Here is a 12,771-nt window from a genome sequence, read left to right on the forward strand (position 1 = left end):
ACCATGGTCACAGGTGTTCCATTCCTGTCCAGTCTGTCCTCTAATCCATGTTTGGCTCTTATCAGGACAGGCGTGCAAGACTGACAATTTAAACCTTTGGTTGTGGAGAGAAGGCCCTTCACTCACTCTGAAAGCTTACAAGGGAAAGTGGCATGTTTTCAGGGACTCGTGCTATACTAATAAGATCATCCCTTTGAGTGTCTCCATCCCTCAACTGGCCAGCTTTTTTTTCTTCTGGCTCTTTGAGAAGCAGTTGACCCCAATCTCTATCAAAGGTTACCATCCTTTGATATTGGACACATTCAGGCATCATGGCAAACATAATTTTAGGCATGATACAGACCATTTGGCCCTTTTGGTCTCAGTCAACCAAAATCCCTCACTGTTTCTGAATGGAACCAATCCATGGTTTTAACATAGCTCAATTTGATTCAAAATTCAGGCCTCTAGCTCACAATTCACTGAAGTTACTATCATACATGTTCCATGATAGCTTTAACATCTGCATGCAGTGTAATTGAATTGCATGCCTTCTCTTTCAAACTGAACTCTTCTCAGTTCAAACTGAAGGGTTCACTGGTTCTCTGGACACAACAAGGCCAAAATCTGTTACCATCCATCAGTCACCCAAGGGGCCCCGAGTGGCGAGTGGTCTAAAGCGCTCTCCATTACAGATCACTGCCATCTCACCTCTGTCTGCGTAGGTTCGAATCTTGGATTCTGCCAATGTGGGTATGTGAGAAAGCTTGCCAGTAGCTTCTTGATGATCGGTGGTTCTTTCCAGGGATTTCCCGGGTTCTTCCTCCACCATTAATACTGGCCACCATGTATAGCCTATTGTGTGCGGAAAAATGGCTTTAAACCCTACAACAACAACAACAACAAAATCAGTCACCCAAGAGTCATTACTTACTCACTCTCTCTTCCATGGTCTGGTCAAGAACAGCAGAAATGCAAGATCCTGTTTGCATTTTCAAGCACTATTTGAAATGCACAGAGACAAGTCATGGCGCGAGCAAATGCTTCTTCCTTCAGGTGAGTTCTGGGACACAGGATATCACCCCTCGAGGCCTTTTCTTCATGGCTGAAGTGGGTTGTACACAGTGTACTCTGTCGTCTCACCAGATCAGAATCACCTCATGAAGATTATGGCTAAGAAGCTTTGAGCCATCTCAGAGAGCTTCATGTTCAAACATAACATTTTGATCCAAGATATAATAGAAGCTGTTGGTTGGCATACAGAGTCAACCTTCTCATGTTTTTATCTCAGTGATATAGCATTGCAGAAGAAAACCTTACATATGGTTGGTCCTATGACTACAGCACAGATGGTCACAAGACCCAACTAGATCAGTCAACACAGACTGTTAGCTTCACTGGTTTTGCTTGTGAAATTTTGTAGGTAGGAATATTTTTTCATTAATTGTGTTCTTAACCAAGTGTTAGGGTCACAGGTCAAGTGACCCCTGGCTGTGTTGCTTATGCAATTAGGAGAATGGGTTATTGTTTATATGGTGAATACAATTATTCTTCCCTAGAAGGATACCTGAGGTAGAGGTCAGATGCCCAGCATCCCCTCCAGTTACTTGTTCTTCTAACATAACATGATTGGGGAACGTATTTGAAGGAGAACTTTTTAAAAAGTAAATTATGTTTCTCCAAGAATACTTACCCAATCACATTGCTTAAAAACCCTCCTATCCACCCTGCCATGCAAGCATCCTTGTTAGTATCTCGCTCAGCTTAGCAACACCTGGCAGTGCAATGGGGAGGTAATGAGCAAGAGTTATTGCCCTTTGTCTATTGAAATGGACAGAAAAAGACAATTATTTTCTTTGACTAGTGCTGGATTTGCGATGTAGCAGGCTAATATTCTTAATGTAATGTGATTGGGCAAGTATTCTTGGAGAAACCTAATTTACTAAAATATTTGCTTTCTTAAAAAAAGGGTACAGTAATAAATTTGGTATCTGATGAAATATGTAATGAAATATTTAGTATGTACAATGTTGACAGTTGGATTGTTAAAGTCAGGATCTTGTTTGTCTCAAGTTCCACTTCATTGAAGTTAGAATTCTTGCCAGTTTGCATGGAGGCATTACAATTTCCATAATTCAGGCTGCCAGGACTTGTACATGCTGTAGGATTTACCTTTTTTTTTTGTCTAAACTTAGATTATCATAATGGAGAAAGATATTTGCACTGTAGTTGGAAAGTTTTATCATTGTCTAGTCTTGATTTGTAAGAATGAAAACTATCAAACGACTATGATTTTTACTATTAGGTACTTGCAGGAGCAAGAACTTAACATGCTTTTTATTATCATGACAAGATAGCATGTTTTATTTTGCAGATTTTACTCATATAGCTTTTATTTAATTAGCAGACAAATATATCAGATAATTTCAATACAAGAGTACCATGTACTCATCTGTAAGTCAACTGCAAACAACCTAGACCCATATCTGCCATTGGATAATGCATTGGCAGATCAGGGTCAGTATTATTTGTTCTACAAGTTACTCCTAGCAAACTGCACAGACCCAGATCTGCTGGTGCATTATACCTTTATTAGAGAGTATCAACAGTTGTATTATAAAAGCTCTTACAAGAGACTATGTGCAATATCCAGTTTGTAAGGAATACATCTGCTTTGCAGGGAACAAATCAGGTTCAATCAAAACTTGGCTGATCAAACTTTAATATTTAAGCTCCCAACCAAACTACTTTCAACAATATACAAGGACTCACAAATTAAATGATGACAGTATACTTTAGTGACCTTTATTATCAAAGGTTATGATGTGGAGCAGATAAATAAATTGGCATGATAAGTATCTGGGGCAAGTCAAGATGGCATTTTCCAGTTTGAAACCACTTGTGTCCCCAGAAATTTGGACAATCACCATCTTTATCTTAACAAGTGGTCTAACTACTGAAAAGTGAGGGAGAAAGTCCAATGGATCTCCCAGAACCTTAAAGATACTTAAACCTCCTGGATGGAAGGGTGTTTCTTCCAAGATCAGGTTCCATTTTTTTCACACATTGGTTCCAGTTTAGTATATTTATGGTAATACTGCTAGTGATCGCATAATTGAACTGGTCAAAGCAGGGCAGGATAATTTAGTTCCTAAATTTCAAGCAGCATAAAACAATTAATATTCCATGGATTCATCTAGCATGTTGGTTGGCCTCTGTTTGAAGTTTGTCAGGATTGATTATATTGTGTGTGAGCAAGAAGTAAGTAATTCTGAAAGGCCTAAGACATTAAATAATTATGGTTGGTTACTACAGAGCTCAATCAGCATGAAAACAATTTATATTACTTTGATTCTTTCTGTTTTACTTCTTTGCTTAAATTTGCTGAGATGGATTAGAGTCTATATTATGTATAGTCAAAACTAATTAGACAGGAATAAAGATGATAACGGATTGTGGTTGGAGTACTCAAGAACTGAAGTGGCATTAAACATTGTTTCTCACCTCTTGCATTCTTCATGTGTATTGCATTTGCATGCATAATGTGACTGTTTACTCAAAGAAATATTCCCTTTTTTGTCTTCTCATTTTCTTCTTGTAAAACTGTCGGTGTATTTACCATATTTTTTTGAGTGTATTAAACAGGGAAATAAACCTTAATGTAATTATTTATGAATGATTTCTGTGTTTAAAAAAGAGATTTGTATGTCCCTACATCAATGTGGAACAGTTATAAGATTTTTAGTATGTTAATTATTTTATATCTGCATTCTTCAGATAAAAGTCGCATTCCTCCTGTGGGCCTGGTAGAATACATAACGGAATGGGTTTCTTCAGATCCCTGTTTGTGCTCCGAGTCTGTTCGTCTAATACGAATTCGCTCTAATTTCACCTGCCCTCTGTATGGACTTGTTCGATGGTGTGTAATTGGACCACTACTCTGTAAAGACCAATATCAAAACTCGGTTCCAAGTGGTGCTGAGCTTGAATCTCATGACAAAATGTTATCTTTACTTTCCAAACTCCACATCAGTGTTTTGCTGAGTCTACAGGCTTACAAAAGCATGGAGTTAAACCAGGAACTCTTCATGTATGGAGATATTTATCTACTGGCAAAGATCATCGCTACACATTACCAGAATGGTAATTTTAAGTGTGATGAGGAGAGTCAGTTGCAAGTTTCGCTTGACAGACTTGGACAGACAATACAGGTTGCGATGATTACAGGAAGTCTTAATGGCAAGTACCGTCACCTTAATTAAGTCCATTTCCTTTTCTTTAACTACCACTTTAATGTTTTAATGATCACTGAAAGTCTAAAAGATGAATATTTTATTATAGAAATTTTAAAACATTAGAATGCACATCTCATCATGTAAACCTACTATGACTGGTTCCATGCATTTGATCATCAGTGAATCATGGCAGATTTCTATAACATACTGAATCAAAACACTCACCCTGACCACCAATGGTAGTTATGTATTTAAAAATACAGTTTAAAATATAGATCCTGTGAAGTTTAACAAAAAATAATTGAAGTGTGAATTTAAAAAAATGTGTTCAAATATTTTGAAACCCTTTTTGGGGACGTGAATTGAAACAACAAGCAGAATCAATTTTTTCATGTTAACGGAATGGCCATTTCTATCTTAGAAAAATAAATGTAAAGTTTACTGGTAATTATATTGTTAACAATAAGGCGTGAAGTAATACAAATATCATAATGTGCATAATGATACACATATGTCCTTGCTGTTGATGTCTAACACCTTTATGTTAATAGACATAAAAAAAATAACTCCAGGTAGACATTATAATAATATCCTGTGGAACCAGTGAAGGGGGGGGGGCAATGTTAACTATAGTTGCTCTTTGTGCTAAGAGTCAAGTTTTATGTAGTGATAAGTAACAAATTAATGCAAGGCCATACATTGTCAATTGTCGCTCAAAAGACTGTATTATATATTACTACAAAAAAGAAAATGGTATACATTTCTGTGCCACATTTTTTATATACTGCTGCCCTAAGATGGGTCATATTGTGTTATCATGTCCTTCTGTTACTAATTTAATTTCTTCATAATAACTTAAGTTCTCCATCATCTAGTTACAACACTTTGTGGATGGCATGTATTTGAGGTAAGGAAGAAGCCTATTCATTTAGCAGTCCAGTCTGCCTACATAATGTACTACATGAGGCTGAGGTGTACAATGTGGCATTCAGAGTACTCATGGGTACTCCCATTATGCATGGATGAAATTGCTGTTTTGCATTTTTGTCTGTCAGATTAACTGGATATTTAAGTGTTTGCTAATGCATACTAAAATGTAGTCCATGTAAATCTATATGGAGGTCTGCATGACAATGAACAACTCAATTTAAAAAAACAAACAAACAACATTGATCTTTTGAACAGTTTAAAAACCAATATATAAAAGGTAATAAATATTATGTCTAAGAGACTTTCCCTGGGGTCAAGATAAGCACAGTCTGAGCTAATTAGAGTAAAAGCACGTCTTTTTCTGTCCCACCAAGAATGTGATAAGGATACTGCCAAGTGTCCCGTTTTTGTTCCCTATTTTGGACCTGAATACAGGTGCATGTTTTTCTTGTTAAAAATCTGTTTTTTAAAATAAAAATTTAAAAAAGTCCTTGCAATTTTCTGTTTTGAATGGACACTCAGTTCCATTCTGATATAAGTGTACTGCATGTATGTAGGAAAAAGAGTTCTAAAATATGATAGGTTCATTCAAAATCGAGGCTACCATGCCTGTCTTTAACTGCCATATTGGATTGCACAAACAGTTGCCTCTATCACTGTATCTCATCTTCGTAATATTCATTGTCTGATCATGTTGAATAGGAAAGCAGAGATTCAGAATTTTCTACAGAAAAGAAAAGAAAAAAGAACTGGAATGACAATTGTGCCATCTTGTTTAGATTTGTGAAACCATCTAGTAAGGAGAACACTTTACATTTTGCAAATCGTATAATTTGATTTTGCTACTGGGCATGGAGGCACCCATGACATAAAACAGCATGAAAAAGCTACTAAACATCAGCTTGCTGCTTCATGATCAACTCAGCTTGAACTTACTACTTACCTAAATAACAGAGAAAACTTAATGTAACTTGATTGAAGTTCGGTTTACTAAATTTCCATTAGAAATTAACCTTCCTCTTTCAGTTACTAGTGTTGCTGGCTATTTATTTTGCACACGTTTTCCAGACAGTAAAATTGCAAAGGAGTACACATGTGATAGAATGAAAAACAGTTCAGAAAGAAAATCACAGAATATTCAGATCATCAATGAAAGATGGTACAATTTAATCAATAATGATTTTAAAAAAAAAAAAAAAAAATTAGGTGTGGACAAGGCTCCTATAGACAGCCTGAGCGTGTGTTGCACTCTTGCACCTTCTAATTAGGTGTCACAAGATGAAGCCGGGTTGGGACTGGATTAGTGAAGACACCCAAAGCAACAGCATTAATAAGATGTTTATTTATAAATGCAAATTAAATATTAACAAATCTGACACCATTATAAACAAAAAGATAAGGAAAAATATATGGTTCCGAACATGGAACAATCAACAAGTAACTCAGTGAAAAAAACTCAAATATGAATTTAACTAATGGAATTTCAAACAAATGTGAATTAAGTCCTATCACCGATCAACAAAATTAAAGTATATGATCTACACCCCAATATAAACAAGGTCTTATTAAACACAAAGGGATATAGGGATATGTATAAATTTATGAATCTATCACTCATATAACGATATTGAAATGGGAATGCATGTAATTATGAATTTGTCATTCATATAACGATATTGAAATGGGAATGCATGTAAATTTGAATGTATCGTTCATATAATGATATTGAAATGGGAATGCATGTAAATTTGCTCAGATAGCAATAGTGAAAATAACAACATGGAACACATAATATATAACTATCGTGGCGCCCATTTGATGTCCAAGATGTATCTCTGGTTCCACTCACTCTAGTCAATGGTCAGAGAAGCACCCACGCATGGTCCACCCCTCTCAGTCTGTTGAAGGATCCCTCGAGAGCCCTCACATTTAACACAGACCTGATGGTTGCGAAGCCTTGGTCCCTCGCATCAAGAACACCAGTACACTCTTTTGAACCAACGTCACCAGACATAGCATACATGTCACAAGAAACCACACCGAGTTCTGTGACTCCAGTACATATGACACGGTTAAGTACTTCTGCACTGATATATGTTGTGCATGCACGCACATGAATTCATTACCCATTACATTAATCGTTCAATGCATGCAGCATAAAATTAAATTTCAATTTGTCTGTTCAGTTATAATAGCTAACTCGAACCAGACTATAGTATTTCTAATATGGCATTGTATAACCTAGGTATTGACTCTCTGTAGAATTTAGAATAAATTCTAAAACATCTAAAGTATGAAACAATTCTGTCAAACAAAATGAATAGTAATAAAGAATACTCAAATTTCATTACCTCTACAGCTGGAGATTTGCTCTCGTAAAGAGGTAAGCTTCCTGACAAGACTCATCGTAATGTAATTTGTTTATAGCGAAAATTGCTCTATATGTATACTAGCTGTGACAGATATGCGCAGCCAGGTACTTAGATTTTCGCTGCAGGCAATTTGCACAAGCAGCATGGGTTGAGTTTCGCTGAGTATTTCAAAATAACTAGAAAAACTATACCACCCTCAGGTGACACTGTACGCGGCAACGAAACCCCGAGTACATTTTTGATCGCATATACATATTGATATAACTCATACACATTTCCATGACATTGGGCACCGAAATGGAACAAAGTTTCCCATTCAGAAGATGCAAGAGTGCAACATGTGCAACTTTGATATTAAATACTTAAGGAAGGTACAGTCCTACTTTACTGATGGTTGTAGATGTTGTAAATAGTTATTTATGCATTAAAATTTTAAAAATCAATATTTGTTCCTGAAATTAGTATTTTTGTCCTCACAGGTTGGCAGCTATGGATATAGCATTACCCTTTTCAATTTGTATGACTGAATGTTAGTGTATCCAGCTAAGTTTTGTATTTAGGTCATTTTCCAGGCATTATAGTAGGGCTTTATATTCCTCAATGACATTCCTTGCTATGGATACATTTTTATTTTCTCTTGCAGCTCAATTTGACTTGAGGCCAGTATTTGAAATTCTTCCACCAAACAGGTACAGACTGATTTCTTCTCTAATTAAAGAAATTTTAAAGTTGTCATATATATATATATATATATATATATATATATATATATATATATATATATATATATATATATATATAATTTTTGCCATATTTATATTACTATATTCTGTATTACACTTAAATATTTACCCCATCATTGAAATAGGGACCTATGGCATCACAAGTGAATTGCTGGAGGTAAGGGATGCATAGTGTGTCTAACCAAGATTTTTTGATTCTTTGTGGGAGATGGCTGACATTCCTGACGACTAGAGAAGAGTAATTATTCTGCCATCTACAAAGGCATGGGCATTAGGTGGACATACAGTAATTACTGCAGCATTATCTAAACTATGCCAGGAAAGGCCTCAGTCCTCCTAACCTTTGTGAATGACCGATAACTGGAATTGCACAGGAAAGAACAAAGTGACTTTCCACTAGAAGGGCCACCTACTGTAGTATCATCAATTTTTGTGGGGGACCAATTTTCGTGGTTTTTGTTGTTGCCCTGAACCACGAATTTAAATCCCCAACGAAAAATGAGCCACGTAGGATGATGACCCCACCCTGGTTTTCTTAGTGTTTCATTCCTAGAGATTAACACAACTACTAGTATTTGATAAATCAAGGTCATTACTGTAATCTGGTAATTAAATATTAGCTTTTCCATGTGTTTGTTTTATTTTTTATTTGTAACCTATTGAAACAGGAATTAAAAATCATTTTATATTGTTTCAATGCACACATTCGATAAGGTATCTGATGGCTGTAATTTTATACTCACTGCTTAAACTGCTTTGTGAGGTAAGTAAGGATAGAGAGAAAATAGAGAAAAAGCATAAGGTATTCAAACAATAGTAACACTGAAAATGAAAGAAAAAATAATACAAAATAACAGGATATAAAATTAAATGTAATACTTCTTCAAATCGATCCTTCATTTGAGTACAACTGTTGTTGAAAGGTTTAAATCCTACTGAAAGCACATTTCATTTTATCCATGAATTTTTAATCCAAAAGAACAACAATCCTGTAAAATAATATAACTATTTCTTAAAACACTATTATTAATGAAACATTGTGTATATACACTAATTACAGCAGAGTATTAAAGCTCACACTTCACAGATTTTTGGACATAGCCACTGTATCAACATCATGTCAATCAAGTCTCATGTTAGGGTACTCACAAATTCTTCTCAGGTAAATAATCCCCAAATTGCTGAATTAAACAAGTCCAGCTTTCTCAAAACCACTGATAATTAGGTCCTATCTTTCACTCATTGTTGCGTGAGCTACAATTATCCATTCAGCGTGAATTGGCTTGATTAATGAGGTTGCAAGATTTACTAATACTATGCACTGATAGTCACTAGTAACATCTTTTTCCGTAATGGCATCCATGACCTGTTTAGCATACCACTTGTTGAACTGTGACTTTAATTCTTCATTGGACTCTTTAAAACTGTTAAGTCTAGTGGTTGAAGTCGGCCTGTACAAGAGGCAGGCACGAACATTAGCTGCCTGGTAAGCAAGCGCCTGCACCGTGTTCGCAGCTTCTGACGGGTCAGGAAGTCCAGGAACTGAGGGGGGTCTAAGTTGAAGTTTACCATTCTTAAGCCACTGTGTTAATACCATAATTGTCAGAGTGTACTGATGGTTCAACTTGATGGTCAGTGGTTTAAGTAAGAGATCATTAATATGTACATTAAAAACAGATTGGCCTAGTGTTGTTGGCTATGTCATCTTCCTTTGATTTTGAGCACTCATATGAAAACATGGCGAAAGTGATTAATCTTTACAGGTGTTTTATTCGTACTCATAGAGATGAAAGTATTGTTTTAGTATTGTTGGCTGCATCAGCTTCGATTGACGTTATTCACTTGGTTGAAAACACTGTAAGTACTGAACTTGCGGGGTCTTTGATTTGTGCTCATACAGATGGTAGTATTGCTTTAAACATTAAAGAGACCACCGTTTGTGTCAGCATAGTTTTATTCTTTTGTATTCTTTAGTTTGGGTATTTGTAGAGGTTAAGCCATGAAATTAAATACCTACTAATATGCAAACTTCGACAGGCAAAACCAAGAATTTAAGTACCCACAAAAATGATTTTTGTATTTTTACAAAACCACGAAAATTGAGCCCAATGAAAATAAATGATACTACGGTATCTATATTGAGTACACTAATTTAGCCAACCACTATGGATAGCCTACACTGACCTAAAATTGAGTTTGACTCATTCAACCAAGCTGCTCTCTGGCTCATACATAAGAGCATAGGACACCTCATCAGCCTAATCTGAGTCTCTTAACTGTCAGCACGGTTTTCAGTCACCAGCTTATGTCATTGTAATTAGAATATATTGACCTTTATAGGTATTTAAAAAATAAATATAAAAAAAATATTTTCAGGGTACCATTTCAGAAAAAATACCAAAAAAACAATAAATATTTTTCTCTTTCATTTTAGGTTTTTCCTCCATTTCAAACTGTTGTGTATTCCTTAACTGATAGTTTTTAAAAACTTTTAGTTATTTTCATTGCATTGCCTTAGCAGTTGCCAAGGTTTTCAAAGAAGAGGCACAGTTGGGTCTGACATTGCTCATCTGTCTTAACATTACTTAGCAGTTTTCCATTCAATAAGCCTTCCTATTTATGAATTTTTAACCAGTAATTCAAGTTTGATAAAAAATATGATCTCTAGAGTGAAAAAAAATTCACCAGTCAGATGCAAGATCATCTCATTAATAAGTGTGGATCACACTCATTATTCTATTCTCCAAAGATCTTGATAATATAAGCCTGATGTCCATGTTTGATTAAAATAGAAGAGAAATATGGCTTCCTGGATAATAAAAAGCTCAGTCCATTGTCTGAGATCTGTTAGATAAAAACCTGTATTTCACATTTGATAACAAATTAGATCAGAATCATAGCCTTCAGAGTGGTACCAAGCATTGATGGACAGATGATGGTTACAGGGCCATACCATTAGTTCACTTGGCCTTGCTAAAAATTCAAGGCCATTAGACTTTGAGTGTGTGTGTGTGTGTGATTTGGATTTTTAACATAGCTTTAAAACTTTTTTAGTCATATTGCTGCAATGTCTGCAGTGTGGAAGTTGATGGTGATGTCTAGCACTGGGGCATCATGCTGCAGGCATGTAGCATCATGTCCTACTCAGTCACATTATCCTGACACCAGAATGACCAGTCCTAACACTAACCTCTTAATGCTTAGCGCCAAGCGAGGCAGCTGCTAGTACCATTTTTTAAATTAGTCTTTATTATGACTCAGCTGGGGTTTGAACCAGTGACCTCCTGCATCTGTGGCAGACACTCTTACCACTTAGGCCACTGGAATGGTCAAGTGAAAATAAACATCCACACACAAATCTGACACAACACATCCATCCTTTTTCTTTTGCTTTTCCATTTGTTCAGATTTAATAAACTGATCTATTTTGCATGCAGAAGATGTTTTCATCATCGTTTGATATTTGTTTTTGCAGGTTGCTGCATATTGTTGCCAAGAGACAGGCAGTCATCAAGAGAGAAGCAATGGATATTTCCTGAATAACATTGGCAGAAATTTAGGATTCCTGTTCTGATTGGACATCAAAATAAGTGTTATTCAGAAACATAGATGCCAAATAAATAATGAGCAAAATCGATAACTGTGTAAACAAACAGGCACATGGTACATCTGGTGTTATCCAGTGTGCATGCTGAGGCAGCACATTCAGTTGCATTATCATTTTTTCATTATAAGTATGTAGCATGTGAGACATTATCACAGTGATCATAAAAGATGTTTTATCTAATTGGTTTATGTCAAAAAAGGCATGTCTTACAAACTGAATCGTGTCATAAATAAGAGGTAAATTATGTACAGCAAATGAAACAACCACACCTTGAGCAAGGTGTAGATTGGGGAAATAGTAAAGTTTCACTTTGATTTGACTCAGTGGCATCAGTTTGGTTGTTGTATACCACATCAACATTTAAAAATATTTGGTAAATGCTGGAATCTTATAGCTGAGAGAGATTTTCCATAAATCATAATCTCATCATAAGGTGCAGTTTTTTTTTCCTGATATCACTTTAAGTTGTAATTTGTGCCCATCTCACAATGTAAATGCTTGTTAGGGCATTAGGATCAAGACAGTTTAATATTCAAGGCCACACTGGTGCAGAGAAGAGTGTAAGCATCGATTTCCAAAGCATGTTCTGGTCACAAAACTCTTCTGCCCAACTTGGATCAAACTACTGGTATGCACATGGTGGTCATGTGTTTTTATGTACGTCCTTGGAGTGAGAAAAGAATAGAGATTTAGGATGACAGTTGAACCAAGTTGGATGTGCATTAAAAAGCATTATCTATGTCAGAATAAAAATGCTTTAGAGATGTGATATTATTTTTTTAAGTTGATGGTACTTTATGATACCAGAGATAATACTACTTTCATCATAATCTAATTTTGCATATGAAGAGAAATAAATATACATCAGAATTTGATTTGTTTATTTCTCTTTCATTCTAGTAATG

At 35.6% G+C, this 12,771-nt stretch overlaps 1 protein-coding gene across 2 annotated transcripts in view; it reads left to right on the forward strand.

Annotated features, from left to right (window-relative positions):
- LOC149803073 (integrator complex subunit 15-like) overlaps positions 1–12,736 on the forward strand; it is a 32,665-nt gene extending 19,929 nt beyond the window's left edge. For both annotated transcript variants that reach the window (XM_089952646.1, XM_089952645.1), the window contains 3 exons: positions 3,757–4,218; positions 8,160–8,205; positions 11,735–12,736. In XM_089952646.1, the coding sequence (XP_089808772.1) occupies positions 3,757–4,218; positions 8,160–8,205; positions 11,735–11,798 (572 nt within the window). In that variant the 3' untranslated portion in view covers positions 11,799–12,736. The remainder of the gene's footprint in view (positions 1–3,756; positions 4,219–8,159; positions 8,206–11,734) is intronic.
- Positions 12,737–12,771: the final 35 nt, after the last annotated feature.

The sequence above is a fragment of the Sinohyriopsis cumingii genome, chromosome 3 (assembly GCF_028554795.1).
Source record: "Sinohyriopsis cumingii isolate HCF-2022 chromosome 3, ASM2855479v2, whole genome shotgun sequence".
Lineage (NCBI taxonomy): Eukaryota > Metazoa > Mollusca > Bivalvia > Unionida > Unionidae > Sinohyriopsis > Sinohyriopsis cumingii.